General features: G+C 44.5%; 1 protein-coding gene across 2 annotated transcripts in view; it reads left to right on the top strand.

The window, feature by feature from the left end:
• Positions 1-15,165, top strand: part of NGF (nerve growth factor) — a 48,331-nt gene extending 33,166 nt beyond the window's left edge. For both annotated transcript variants that reach the window (XM_079141769.1, XM_079141768.1), the window contains exons 2-3: positions 9,702-9,825; positions 14,273-15,165. In XM_079141769.1, coding sequence (XP_078997895.1) covers positions 14,285-15,010 — 726 coding nt within the window. In that variant the 5' untranslated portion in view covers positions 9,702-9,825; positions 14,273-14,284 and the 3' untranslated portion in view covers positions 15,011-15,165. The remainder of the gene's footprint in view (positions 1-9,701; positions 9,826-14,272) is intronic.
• The last annotated feature ends 409 nt before the right edge of the window (positions 15,166-15,574 follow it).

The following is a 15,574-nucleotide window of genomic DNA, read 5'->3' as shown; positions in this document are numbered from 1 at the left end:
AAAATGGTCTGCAAAAAATCATGTACTTCTGCTTAATACATTACATCAGGCAAAGGGAAGAACCTGCCACACTTTGGAGGACCAAGGTACATAATTCTTTATTTGTTTTTTAATTTATGTGTGTGCATGCATCTGTATTATAAATGTCCCTGTGACAGTAATGGATATTAATCTTTTGAGATAATTCTAAGAATTATCAAGGTCTAAACTGAAAGTGTCATCAATATTGTGTATGTCCATTAAAAATACAATAACAAAACAAAAATCTCAGGAGAAAAAGAAAAAAACACCTTCCAGAACAAGGCTGGAAAATAATATGATGGAATATATAGGAAATCATGAAAATTTGTCTACACCTAGCTCTATTCATCACTCAGTTTGGATTTATATGGATTTAAACAATTCATTGAACTACTCTAGAAGATTCTTCATGACCTCCAGCTTGGCTCTCTTCTGCCTCTGGTGATTTTTCTGATGGCTGAAGACGAGGCCATGGGGAACAGTGGTCAGACCTCAGTGGCTCCAAAAGTTTCTTTAATTTTTTGGAGAAGGTGGTGGTGATACTAATGGTGGAAGTGGTATTGATGGTGGCAGTGGTACTACTGATGGTGAAATGGTGGAAGTGGCCATGCTGGTGCCGGCGATGGGTGGTGATTGGACAGTGGTGATGAGGCACTGGGGTGATGGTGGTGGTATTGCCAGGCTGGTGATGGCCCTGGTGATGGCTGCAGTGGTGGTGGTGATAGCAGTGGCGGTGATTGTTGGAAATAATGGCGCCATGCTCTTTGGATCTAAATGAGAGACTTGTACACATGCCATAAAGATTTCAGAAGTGGGGAGAGAAAAGAGAAGCACACAGGTCTTAGGACTTGATGAACACAAGTGCAGAGAACGTTTGGCACTGTCCTCTGCCCATTACCACTGCACATGCCTTTTGGGGTGCTTCCTCTCGGGGACAACACAAGCAAAGCAAACATGCTTTGGTGGTTATACACTATTCTACTGGTTGTAAAATTTGGGGGTTTTGATTGTTTTATTTTGTTTTCATTTGGTTTTGCTTTTCAATCCTCAAAAAGTTTTAATCAATATTTTGGAAATATGAAAAGTAGTTCTATGGAAAGAAGGAAAAATAGCAACAGTTCAAAAGAAAGCAGGAGCTAAAAGTCCTGGACACAGGCAGGTGGACATGATGGAGGGAGACAGCAAAGGCCTTCTTACACAAACTAACCAAAAACTCTGGGTTAGGCAGAGCTTACAAATAACTGAGGCCTGCTGGACATGGTGGCACATGCCTGTACTCCCAGTGACTCAGGAAGCTGAGGCAGTAGAATAGCAAGTTCAAGGCCTGACTGGGCAACTTAGCGAGACCCTTTCTCAGAATAAAATTAAAAGGGCCTGAGGGCACCGTTCAGTACCTCGCATGAAGGTTCCAGGTTCAGTCCCCAACACGCAAAGCAATATTAATAATAGTAATAACAATAACTCAGGCCATCGCACAGTCCCACAGATGGGCCATTGTACCTAGAACGAAAGATCAGAGCTGAAGCCTGGCACAGTCAATTGCCTACCTTCCCAAGGACAAAGAGTGACACTCTTTAGACCAGAAATGGCAGAACAAGTCCCTGGAAGGCCTTTGAGGTGCAGACCCCTAATAGACAGGGACCTGGTGCCAGGAACTCGACTGACTCACAAGGAAAGGAGCAAAATGTTAACAAATGATTTTCATTATCATTGTGCAGTCTCCACCCTCATTCTGTATGTGTGTGCTGTGTTTCTTTCTTTCTTTCTTTTTTATCTTCTTGTGGCTTGTAACTAAACAATGAGGTGATTGCCATCCCAGTGGATTGTGTAACGTAACCAGCAGCCGGGTGGGAGCACAGCCTCCTCCAAATAATTCTGGACAAGAAAAATAAGCAAGCTGGAATAAGGAGGGATTTGTTTTGTACAACACCTGTGTACACTTTTTAGTGCTTGTAAAGAAAGCCGAATGGGGATCTGTATCTTGGCAGCACACCTGTCAGCCCACCAATGTGGTATTTTCCTGCTTAAGTACAACCCCACAGCACCAAAGTAAAGGGAGGCTCTTTCTGCTATCCACGGGTGTGAATTGGAACCTCTTACCAGTTCTCAATATTATAAAATGATTTACACAGTTGAATAAACTGGCACAACTTCATGAAGTGTTTTCAATTCTGTTTAATAAATATTCATCAAATGCCTACTCTGGGACAGTCCTATGTATGAAAATATATACATGTGTGTGTGTGTGTGTGTGTGTGTGTGTGTGTGTGTGTGTGTGTGTGTGTGTAATACACCTAAAACCTCAAGAAGTTATTAATCCAACAGGAGCCTAAATCTGGGTGACTGAGCATCAATTTGACCATGAGGATACCCTCCATGTCTTATTCTCCTTGTGACTCACTTTCCCTGGGAGGCAGGAATTATCCCAAGCAAAGATGCAGTTAGTGTTACCGTGACTGGTATGTCTGAGTGGTAGCTAAAGATCACGGATGGAGCTGAGCAAACCACAGCCGTAGCTGGAGCAGCTTCCTCCTCCTGACTGCTACGTGGCTGAGAAAACGGATCATCTCAAAAGCAAGTGCTTCAGTTTGTTACTCAGCATCTTTGTTGGCAAATGATTGCAGATAATCGTCCTGCAGCTGCAGACTGAGCATTCTGCAGTTGCTGGGTCCCACTGAGCATGCGCGCGGCCAGTCATTCCAGTCACGGACACAAAGCCGTGATTCCTTCCTGCCGGAGAGGGCCAGATGGGATATGGGGTGGACATGAGGCATCACTTTCCCTTCTGTACCCACCGCTGCCAGTAACTCACTGCCTGATTTTGGCTGCATGTGTTTCATAATATTAATAAGAATAGCTAACATTTATGTAGTACCAACTGGGTGCTACAGGACGCTGGTCTAAATGCTTCTATTTAAGCCTTTCAATAAACCAGTGTGAACGGTATAATTACTCAGATTTTTGAGAGGAGATACTGAGGTGCAGAGAGGTTAAGTCATTTGCTAAGGGTCACACAGCTTATCAATGGTTAGGCTGAGATGTAACCAGCTCTAAGTCTCAGGGTCTTGGTCAGGAAAAACAGCCACTAGGGGCCCATTACAGCTCTAATAGTTGTGTAATTATACCACATAAGAATAAGAATTTTATAAGAATTTTAAAATAAATTAGTTTTTATTTTTCTGAATCTTAATCATGAAAACAATTCCTCTTTAGAAGCAACAGAATGAGTGACAGGTTTGGGATGTGTGTGTGGGGGGGGGGGGGATTTCTTATTAACCATCCCATAATGTTCTGGGTTTCTGCAGACGATTGTACTCTGTGGGTATCTTGTTAGCTCTGAAGTCAATTTCCCCAGTGTAGAACTTTTCTATTGCTCATGTTGTCGTGGTCAAAGAAACCCTAAAAAGGAGAAACACTAGAAGATTGGAAATATTACAAAATATAATTATATGAGAATACAGTTACTTTAGAAGGGATAGCAGGCTTTCATCTCCTCTGACCTTTCCTCCTGAGATAATGAGAGAGTCGATGAAACTCCTTTACATAAGCTCATAAATGCCTGTCCCGAGCCCTTCATTATCGTTAACCACGCTGATGGCATTCCTTCATTCCCCATTTGGGACCGGGATGGTTAAAGCTATACACAGGAAGTAACTGAAACAGCACAAAGCCCCCTGACAAACACACATGGAAATAAATTCTTCATTTCCAGCTCTTATCTTAGCCTCAGGTTACCTAGGATTTTCATGTGCTGCATGCCTGGGCAAAGAGGAACTGAGTTATCTCTTTCATGCCTTGAGTCAGATTTTCTGGGTGTGAAATCAGCAGACAAGCCAGGAAATGTCAGTGCAGAAAAGTGAGAGAGATCAAGATTCTGTGGCAGCTGTCACTCCAGAGCTGTGTGGGGTGGGAAGGAGTCCTGTTTGTCCACTGTGATGTGTTTGGTGCTAGTTACTTGTGAGCCATGTCTTCTTGGATGCTGAGAGATTGTGATGCAGCGATTTATGCAGTAAAAACTGAAGTCCAGCTGCTCAAACAGAGATGGTCTCTTCTCATGGACACTTTAATGAATAAGGGTAGCTTTTTCCTGGAGTCTCTACATCCAAATCCCTTAGCTCATCCTTTATCCCTACTTAATTGAAAGATGGGCTGTCTGCCTTTTTAAAAGCTCTAGGACCTGGTGTGTCTGCTAAGCCAGGATTTTTTCTGGTCTTTTTCAGGGATATGGATCTTTAGCTTGTCTTAATTTCTGAAGTTACATCTGAATTGCATTATAGACTTATGTGTTGTAACATTTCTTGACCTATTGCTTGGAAAACATACCACACACTGAGAGGAAAAGGCTAGCTCAAGAAGAGTTGAGGACATGTAATCCTACAAAGCAAATAGAATAAAGGGCTTGGATCTGAGTAACATTTGCTGACACTGTTTTGTTTTCATTCATGTCTTCAGTCCCAGGTAGTCATCCAAGATCTGCCATGGGCTGGAGCCCTCCATAGGTGCTGTTATCATCAATGTAAACTTTGACTCAAGCCAACCTGAAAGTCCCCTTTGTTCCCAAGTATTGCCGTCTGCTTTTAGCTCCAAGCATGGGAACAACAGACCAGGAAAGGACCAAAAGCAAAGCTGAAATAGATCTTTTTCTTGTGGTTTAAAGATCAGCCAGTTGGAACCGAAGCGATGTTTTCTTAGGGTCACAGAAAAGTTTGAAAAACTATTGGATTATTTTTGGCACTCAAATGTAGATTATAGATATATCATTAGTAGTACTGATGGGTTACACTACAGGGGCTGTTATTTAGCAGTACATTCTTGCAAAAAATATTCTGCCCTCAACTGTTATGGACGGCTGCTTCGTGTTTAGATATCTTCTACCACATTAATGTCCTTGTAATTACCCACACTTTGAAAACTTCTCTGTGGTGTTGGCCACTACAGAGCTCATGAATTACCCCAGGCAGGTAAGCACCATGCAGATGGTGACCAGCCACACACAACAGAAGGCCACTCACATTGAGAGCAGACATTCTCATTCTAAAGCTCAAGGTCAGCCAACCACAGTGGCTTCTTCCTTGAGCTGCCTGACTCTTGGGGAAATGCTAAGAAGAGTTTGTCATTTCCCCAAGAATCTCCCGGAGTCATAGGGCCATTTCTATTCAAAGAATGTGACAGGCACTTTAGAATTGTCAGCACTGAAACATTCCGTCAAAAAGAATAGCAGTTTTGCTGAACCTTTATATCTTCCTGAGTCCTTGGTGCCAGATGCACTATTTTCCTACTGGAAATGCCAAAACCACTAAACAGTTAAAACACATCAAATCATCTCACAGTGGCCAAAATTGAATTTTTTTTCCAAAAAAAGAGCTAGTCAGCAAAACTCACAGTCATATTCCATTGTAGAAAACTTCTGATTAAGCTAAAAATTAGGAAAACAGACTTGAAACATAAAAGACTTCAAATTACTTTTCCCTTTGTGTACAGTCTCAGAGTAAGAACTCACAGAGGGGAAAATAAAGGGGAATGGTTACAGCCACGTAAATCACAGCAATACCACCCAAAATTAATGACATCCTCAACAATGTGTTCTTAATGCCTAACATTCCAAGTGAGTTTTCCCAACTTGTAGACCTCTACCAGGTGGAAACTAGAAGAGAGGGGCGGCCACTGTGCTGGCACTTTGATGCAGTGTAAGCTGCCCTAGGACTTAGCCACTGCTTTGTGGAAACAAATGGAATGCATGCCCACAAATCTTTCATATTCAAAATGTGGGCTTATTAAGACTAAGCCAGTGAAGGAGTAAAGAGAAAATTCACAAATGTCAATGATATCTAGACAGTAGGGAAGGGGCATAGAAGAGACAGGGAAAACACTTGCTAGAGTCTGCAAGCTATATTCTCATACCTTCTTATTGCTCATAATGTGACCACATCTGCACTTTGTATTTTCTGAGATATGTGAATTTCTTAATAATTTCTCTTAATTACTGGAAGCCTATCAAAGCCAATGCCAAGTGTCCTCTTGATCGTGTGCAGCAGAGAGTCTCAAAGCTGACTTTACATTGGGAGTTTCTAGGGATTTCTATGAAATCCTGATGCCCAGGCAGCACTGCAGACCAATGAAATCAGGCTCACTAGAGGTGGGACCCAGGCAATAGGAGTTTGTAAAGCTCCCCAGAAGAATTCAATGTGTGGCCAGGGTTTAGGGCCACTGCTGTAAAGGATTGGGGGATAGCAGAAAGTGGGAGCCAGGGACATAAATAGACTCCTCCACCAAATAGAGCACAAAGGACTCAGGATGAGGCTGATTGGCAGATTTAGCAGATTTAAATAGCTTCAGTTCGTGCCATCACTCCTCAATAATCTCTCAGAAGAAGCAGTTTCCTTGAACTTCTTCAACTACATATTGGATTTTCAATAATTTATCATTAAATTCTTGGTCCAAAATATCATTGAGAAAATGAAGGGGAGACTGAGGCAATGGTCAATAGAGAGACATGGAAAGAGACTGAGTCTCAGAGGCTGCAGAAGAACCCTCCTTCCCTCCAATGTAGTAAGTTCAGGACAGGTTGGACAGGGGTTCTGGAGTGATGGGTCCCCAGAGCATGGTTTAGATGGTGAAAGGAGCCTTTGACCATCCATGGAAAGGTACAGTCCACAGCAGCAGATTGATGGAGTCTGAATCAGACTCTTTGCCCTGGATACCTCACCTCATGGGCGGCTGAGTTGGAGGAAGGCCAGCATAGACCCTCTAAAGCAATGGTTCTTAAGTGTACCTCAAAATCATCTGCAGGGCTTGTTAAACCACGGTTGTCTCACTTCACTCCCAGAGTTTTTGATTCAGGATATTCGTGACAGGGCCCAAGAATTTGCATTTCTTCCAAGATACTGTGGTATCACTGTGGACCAGACTTAGAACTATTGTTTTCAAGCGTGAGACCCAGGACAGGACAGGTTCTAGAAGAGTTACATAGACTTTAATAGTATTCCTTTGTGTCCTATAAAAAGGAACCGGAGATGGTCTTGAGATGAGCTGGGATTCATTTCCATGCATTTATCACAAGTGTGAGTGTCATCTGATTTCTTAAGTGATTACTCCATGAGAACAGACAAGGTTTTAAAAATAGATATTCATTTGGGTTGTTTGTTCCTGACGTACTCACATTAGAAATTGCTAATATTTAAATTGGATTTAATTTTAGAGCCTCAACCTTCACTAGCATGAGACTAAAAATAATAATAAGATCTTTGAAAATCATTTAGTGTTTCAGTATTCTAGGCAGGGAATTTCTCTCTCCAACAGCAAGCAACTCACACCCACAGTGAATGGGAGAAGACCAAAGGGCATTGGAGATGCTGGACAGGGACTCAAATAGAACAGTCAGGTATCTAAGTGAGGGTGGCAGGAAACATGGCCTACACCAGGTGGCTTGGGCCAGAGGTTGCAGATAAAGGGCTAAGGAACCTGTTGTGGTTGTCCCAAGAAGGCATATCTGCCCAGGAGTTTGTGACACCCACAGCATACTCATCGCAGTGGGTTTTAAATGCATGTTCTTATGCTTGCCATTCCTCATCCCTGGATCATTTGCCATAGGAAGATTACATCTTATTCTTTATGTCCCCACAGTGACTAACACAGGACCTACAAAGTTTAGTGTTTAATTGATGACATAAGTGAATCCCAATATTAAGATGGGGAAAAGCATTCTTTATTCATCCAATGAGGATGCAGATTAGAAAACATTAACTGTCATAGAATCACAATCAGAAACAGAGGTTATCATCCCTGCCAGCTCCTTGGCCTGCAGAGGAGGAAACTCAGGGATGTTTAAAGATGCCAAGTGACTCATTCAAGAATCCGAGGGAACTGGATCAGGATGGAAGACTGTGGCATCCAGGCTTACCACCTGTAAGACTTAACCAGACACCCAGATGAAGGGTCTGTGGTGTAGATGAGATTCCCCTTCCCATAAAAGGAATGATATAAATGTCCACATCTCACCCTAGAGGACCAACCATCCTTCCTCTCCTGGGCTAAACCTAACCCTAAAAGAGCATGAAAATGGATGCAATACAGAATCTCACTTTGTAAAAGAGTATTTAAGTAAGTTTTTATCCATAGGCCTAAATCCCAATTGAATATTGAAAGACTTTGTTACTTTCTGAGGAAAAAAAGAAAGATATTTTGAGCAGGGTGGGAAAGGAAGAGGAATGGCAACATTCCAGACCTTAATTTCATGATTTCCAGTAGCAAGGAAAACTTGGGGCTCTTCCTACCTCCCCTGTTTTCAGTTCCTCTTTGTGATTAAGGATTTGGAAAGCCATGAAGGTCTCTCTAGCATTTGCTTCTACCTCAGAAGATGAGAGAAGCTTGAAGGAAGATAAGTGGTAGAGGTCCACACTGGAACTAGACAGATGGGAAGAAAATGTTTTGGAGTTGGAAAGAGACTAGACAGGAAGGATAAAGACATCATTCTAGAACTTTCTCTTCAACAAATTTTGTGATCGAAATAATCATTCATTTATTTGTAAAATAGGCCATGTTGCTCTCCTGCTTAAAGCCATCATCCCTTCTTACTTCCTGAGGATACAACCATGGCTCCTGGCTATGTTCCTGCAGACCTGGCTCTTTCTACCCCTTCAACTCATTTCCTCCATCTCTTCCCTTCGTACTCCATTATTTCACCTTATCGCTACCTCAGAGCCTTTGCACTGGCTGTTCTTTCTGCCTGGAATGCTCTCTTCCCCATTACTTCTCATCCCTTCAGCTCTCAACTTGAAGACTGCTTCCAGAGAACTCTTCACTGAGCGCTGTGTCTATGGTGGCCCCTGGATACACCTGCCTCTTCTGTCATACCTGCTTATTTCTTTCATGATATGCAGAATCTGAACATATTTATTTGACAAGTCTATAAGCTCCATGAGAGTAGAGGTTTTCATTTGCTATGCTCCCAGCACTAAGAACAGTGCATACACATAGTAGGTGCTCAGGAAATAATATTGAACAAATGAAGCACCTACACATTTCAGGTTTACAGGGTGAAAGGAGAACAGCAGGCTTCTATTATTTCTAGGAACTATTAGCTGAAGCTGAATAGAATTTTTTTCTCATCATGTCATCTCCATCGCTTCCAGCTCCTAAGATTTGTATTTCAACATGGTGCTCTGCAGTTCATGTCTTATGAACTCGGGTTTATGTACGTTGTCTTATTTGCCACTGTTGCTCATCTGCATTTTCATCAAAGCATGAATCTTCTGATTGGTCAGGAATTTTTCTCTTGAAACACATCATAAATAGGCTGGTCCAGAATTGGGTCTACTACATCTGTGAATGTGCAATGTACAGAACAATTTCCATTTTGATTTGGGGTCTGCTAGAGTAGGACTCTGCTATGGGCCTGGAAGTACCTACGCAAAGTGTAAGATCAGCCATGGGCTACATCCAGGCTGAACCCAAGAGCTTTGGCATAAGAGTGAGAGGCAGGTGCTTTTGCAGGCCCCTGGCAAACTTGGTGGCTAGACTCTAGCTTCATCCTGGGCTCTGAACTGGTAAAATCCTAGAACTCAGGGAAATAGGACTTGTCCCCTTGGCACATCTCTGCCCCTACTTGGGCACAGGTATCCATCCCTGTGCTGGGGATTGTGGTAAGGAATCTGTCTCATGTCACCTCTCCTTCTCCACAGAGTTCTGGCCCATGGTCGTGCAGTCCAGGGGGCTGGATGGCATGCTGGACCCAAGGTCAGCTCAGCTTCTGGGCCCAATAACAGCTTTTCCAAGGGAGCAGCTTTCTGTCCGGGCCACACTGAGGTAAGTACCTGCAGCATATTTACCTCCCTAAGGTGCCTAGCTCTGGAGCTGCCAAGAGAGAAGGCCCCAAGTGACAGGACAGGGGGTCACAGGCTAAGGAAGGAGGTCAGAGGTAAGATCAGCAGGAGCCTGGAGCAGTTCCTAGCAATGCTGCAAATGTGGCCTTCCTAGCCTGTCAGGAGAGGAAGCCTCTTATGCCCTCAGGCTGGCCCCATGGCTTCCAGGACTATATCAAGAGTAACAGAACCCAAGACCTCAAGTGGACAACATCATTCAGAACCTCCACACAACTCCTCAGGCTCTCTGCACAGAGATGGAAGGCCCATGTCATCTGGCCAGTGGAGTGGAAGGGTGGGGAAAAGTTCCAGATTGGGACACGGGCAGGCCTGGCCCTAAGTTCCTCTACCAGGTGTGTGCCTATGAATGTGTTACTTAATCTTACTGCATCTTTGTTTCTTGTTTCCTCATCTGCAAAATGGGGCTAATATGGCTTACTTCCCACGTCTGTTGTGATAGTTAAACAAATATGCCCATTATGATAATGATAATTATTATCTTATTTCATTCAAAGATGTGTCTCTGAGAATTCAAAGTCTGAATAGTAGATTCTGTTCTCAGGTGTCATACCTGTCCTGGTGGAGGCCAGTAGACACACTGGTGCCTATACTTGCTGGTGCTGTCTGGCTGCGCATTTCTATCATGGGCATTTTAAATACTTCAGGATCAAATCTACATGATTCTCACATTTACCCCTGAGAAAAGTCAGTTGGTGTTTGATTCGTAGGTCTTTGTATGTGTTTAGGGAGGCACTAGATTCTTTTGAAATAAGTTGCTTTCTGATGCACTCTTCAGTTTGAAGTACTACATGTAATTTAAAACTGTGTACAGGTCCAGGTCCCTCTCTAATAAAGACGTTTATCTACAAAGAAAAGAATCTACATGGTGCTTAGAAACCTGAGATGCCAGATATAAAAGCAATTAAATATGTCCTTGTATCTGGATTTATAGCACCAGAAAGGCAAAATCCTCAATCTAAACTGAAACTTCTTTTTGACACTGGGGGTTGAGTGAGTACACCCCAGGACTCACCTGTGTGTGAGCTCTTGGGCCTGGAATGCAGGCTGTGTGAGGGCAGTAGAAGGGGCAGGGCCTGATGGCCAAGTTGACCAGTCCAGTCCCTTCTGGGTCTCTAGACCTGGGTACACCACTGGCTCCTTTAAACAGGGTGATGATATCAGAGCAGCGACTTAAGCAGCTACCTGGGGAAGCCAGGGTGAGAGGCACGGGAAGAAGAGAGATAAAGGTCCAGGACATTGTGTGGGAGACACAGTTCCCAGACTTGAACCAGGGACACAGAGGTGAGAATGGAAAGGGAAGGACAGTTTCAAGGAATGCTACCACAGCAGAACCAAAAGGGCTAGGTGGAGGGTAAGGAGGAAAGAGCAGAGTCTGGAACAAGCTGACTGGAGATGGGTGGCTGAAGGCAGGAAAAGGAAAATATGGAAGAGCATATTTTGGAGGATGGTGAAAGATGATCCAAAGAGAAGCTGCAAAACTACTTCATAAGTCATCAAGTGGCCCAAAATGGGACTGCTGCTGTTGAATACAGAGGAAGAAGAGGGGCGATGATAGGAAGATGGTGAGTATGAAGATTCTGGTTCTGGAGGTCTTACACAGAGAGGTGCCCTGAGGAAACCAGAGGTTCTGAACTAACTTCAAAGGAGCAATTGGGCCACAGATCCAAGTCTGGGCCTCAGCTGCACAAAAAGTTGAGCTTCATTCCTTGGAAGGAATGAACTCACCAAAGGAGACTGTAGGATGTGGCAGTAGAGAACAAGGAGCAGATGTCTCTTACTTCCATTGAAACCCTAAACTTCAATCCATTTTTCTTCATTTCTCCATCCAAATTCTAGCAAGTGTTACTAATTTGGATGTAAGGGTATAAATTTCAGTTTTCTTTCTTCTTCCCTAATTCACCTGATGAAAGATAGCATGTTCTGAGAAGAAGAAATGAAAGAAGCAAAAGTTAAAGACTTGAATTAGCTGCCAACTAAATAATCAATTTTATAAGAGTTGGCTGGACATTGATCAGCAAGACCATTGGCCAACAGATCTGATGGTGGCCAAAAGCCCAGATGTGCCCCCTCCTACTCCTGGCTAACTGAAGAACTGGAGCAGATGAAACATTCTTCAAAGTAACCAAAGAGAAAAAAATTTGGTGGTTTCCTTCTTGGTATCTCACCAAAGAGCTATTTTGAGCTAAACCAAAGCATACAGCTTTAAAGTAGATTAGGAAAACAGGACATAATCCCATGCACAAAGTTAAAGAGAAAAAAACATGACAATTGTGGAAAGAAAATCGAAGGTGAGCTCCTCTGGCCACCCCCATCCACTCTCTCCTTTATCCCTGCCGTATTCTTTTGAAGACCTACCACATACTACACGTGGCCATGGAACGCTTGATGTGCAAATCACACAGCTTTAAAACACTGTCAAGGAGCCAGACATGTGAGCAATTATCCACACCACCAAGAAACTGTTATGCAGAGTCTGCTGGGGAAGACAAGAGAGGTGCATGCTAAGGGATAGGGTAACCAGCTACACAGGTGGATGTGACATGGCTCTGCCCTTCAGGACCTCACAGCCAGTGGGGAGACAGGCCCAAATACTTGCTTGCAAGAAAATTTGAGAAGGCAAACAATGTGCTGTGAAAATTTGTGAATGGAGGGAGTTCAAAGAGTAAATAACCAGCAAAGAACTGAAGAAGATAAAGTCTATGGCCACAGAGAGATGGAAATGACTCAGAATTAACACATGTTCTGTGAGCACACGCTTAATCCTAACCACCACCCTGGGAAATAGTGTTTATTGTCCACCTTTTATCAACGAGGAAACAAAGGCTCAGAGGGATTAAGTGGCTTTCTTTTTGCTAACAAGTAGTTGAGCGGGATATCCAAACAAAGTTTTCTAACCCTAGATCCAGTGCAGAGTTCCTTTGTTAGCAGGAAAGGATGCACACACTGGCACATGCACATAGGCTATGCTGACGCTCAGAGTGGAATGAGATCACCTTCAATTGGCATGACCTGAGAAGGCTTCAAGGAGCAGGTGATGTCTGTGCAAGGCTGGAAAAATGGGCAGAGAACAAAATGACCTGTAAGAGAAAGAGATGAGAGAAAGGATAAACTTGAAAATTTGGAGAATACTCTATAGGTGATGCCTCTAATTCTACCAAGAAGATCTGGGGAAGCTTCACAGAGAAGGTGACATTTGCTATATATCCACAGGTATGAATAGGAGCTGAAGAGGAGAAGGCAAAGGTCACCCATGGAGAAGAGCTTGTTCCATGATTACTTGAGGGGATGGGAAAGATCTCTGGTGGGCAACTACCTTGCAGCATAGAGCCCTCTTGGGGACAGATAGTTTCATGCTGTTTAGTCTACTCTCACATAAAAACAAGTAATACAAAGAAAAGATGTGTTTAAGAATCAAGAGAAAGGGAGGGAGAGAGGGCAGGATGGAGACTGGAAGGGCAGACTGTCTTAGTAAGGGGTCTATTTTGGATTCTGTTTCTGGTCCACAAACAAAGGTTTGTGACTTTAGGCCTGTTGGCTGATTTTCTATGAATCACTTTCCATACATGTGAGAGGAAGATGGTAGTTCCTAACCTGACTCACAAATCCCTGAGAAATTAGAAGTATACATGTATAAAAACCTAAAAAATCTCACTCACTCAAAGGGGAACCATTAGCAATAGCATGTGTGTATGCATGAGGTGGTGGCTGAGCAGATGCATGGACTAGGACGGCCCCAGAGTGCCATTAGTCTTTTGCCAAACATGATGTTTTGTGGATTCATAACAAGGGTTCCAAGTTACCAGATCTCAGAGCTGACCCAGTGCTGCTGTCTGAAGGGCATTTATTGCTCAGTGTTGTGGCTTCAGGACCTGTCCCCAGCAGCACCTCCCAGTGCTTTCCCAGGGGAATCAAAGCTGTTGGCAGGACCAGTGCTGTCACATCCGTGTCACATTCGTCTTCCCCACCGCCCCCCTCCCTGGCACACATGAGCATCCGTTCTTCCCGCACTCCACTGCCTCAAGCTGGCAGTTGGAGAGCTCGACAGACTCTGAAAATGATGTTCCCACGCTCACACCAAGCTACTGGGCAGGATTTCAGGGGCTCTTTCTCTTCCAAAAATAGGGTGACCACACATCCAGATTGTCTGGGTCAGCAGGGCTTATGCCTGCCACCTCCATGCAATTATTGCCAGCATCCCTTTCACCCTCAAATGTGTCCCCATTTGAACGATGGAATCCAGGGTCTCTTTATGCATAGACCACCAAGTGAAGCCTCCTGGGATCCTCTTGGAAGGTCAACCCTGAGGGACCCTGAGACACACAACACCTGCACTACTCCATTGAGTAACCCTGGTGTCTTTTGCATTCCAGGTGCATAGCGTAATGTCCATGTTGTTCTACACTCTGATCACAGCGTTTTTGATCGGCATACAGGCAGAACCATACACAGACAGCAATGTCCCAGCAGGAGACGCCATCCCGCAAGCTCACTGGACTAAACTTCAGCATTCCCTTGACACAGCCCTCCGCAGAGCCCGCAGCGCCCCTGCTGTGCCGATAGCTGCCCGGGTGGCAGGGCAGACCCGCAACATCACTGTGGACCCCAGACTCTTTAAGAAGCGGCGACTGCGTTCACCCCGCGTGCTGTTCAGCACCCAGCCGCCTCCCGCCTCTGCGGACACTCAGGATCTGGACTTGCAGGTCGATGGCGCTGCCTCCTTCAACAGGACTCACAGGAGCAAGCGCTCATCCACTCACCCCGTTTTCCACATGGGGGAGTTCTCCGTGTGTGACAGTGTCAGCGTGTGGGTTGGAGATAAGACCACCGCCACGGACATCAAGGGCAAGGAGGTGACGGTGCTGGGAGAGGTGAACATTAATAACAGTGTATTCAAACAGTACTTTTTTGAGACCAAGTGCCGCGACCCCAATCCCGTCGACAGCGGGTGCCGGGGCATTGACTCCAAGCACTGGAACTCATATTGTACCACGACTCACACCTTCGTCAAGGCGCTGACCACCGATGACAAGCAGGCTGCCTGGCGGTTTATCCGGATCGACACAGCCTGTGTGTGTGTGCTCAGCAGGAAGGCGGCGAGAAGAGGCTGATCCGCCTGCCGCCCCCCACCCCACCTGCCCCCTCCACACTCTCCTAGGCCCCTCCCTACCTCAACCTGTAAATTATTTTAAATTATAAGGACTGCATGGTAATTTATAGTTTATACAGTTTTAAAAATCATTATTTATTAAATTTTTGAAGCATCCCGTGTGCTGGCACCTTTTGTCCTTTTTCTCAATAAGATTTCTCCTGCGATTTTCTGGAAGATGCTGGGTGAATTGTCCCCGGCAATCCTGACCCTCTCTAAGGCCCACCACAAACACCCCCCACCACCACAGCCAGTACTGCAGCTTCAGGCAAGGATCACTGGTTTCAGATATTAGCCTAAATCAGGCATGATTAGGAAGGGAAGTCTGCTGGGGTACAACTTTGTTCTACATTCCAGCACCAAATCTACCTAATCCTTGGATTACCTGCCCCGCGGCCTGGATCCGTGAGCCTTGATTGCTTCACTTGGGAAAGTTAATGGAGTCTCATCAGAGACAGATCAGGGCTAGGCACAGGGCTGCCCCTGACCTCAGAGAGGCCCAGACTCAGTCCTGGGGGGTCTCACT

This window comes from Sciurus vulgaris, assembly GCF_902686455.1.
Source record: "Sciurus vulgaris genome assembly, chromosome: 1".
Lineage (NCBI taxonomy): Eukaryota > Metazoa > Chordata > Mammalia > Rodentia > Sciuridae > Sciurus > Sciurus vulgaris.
Note: the sequence above shows the minus strand (reverse complement) of the source record. Positions and strands in the feature narration are given on the sequence as shown.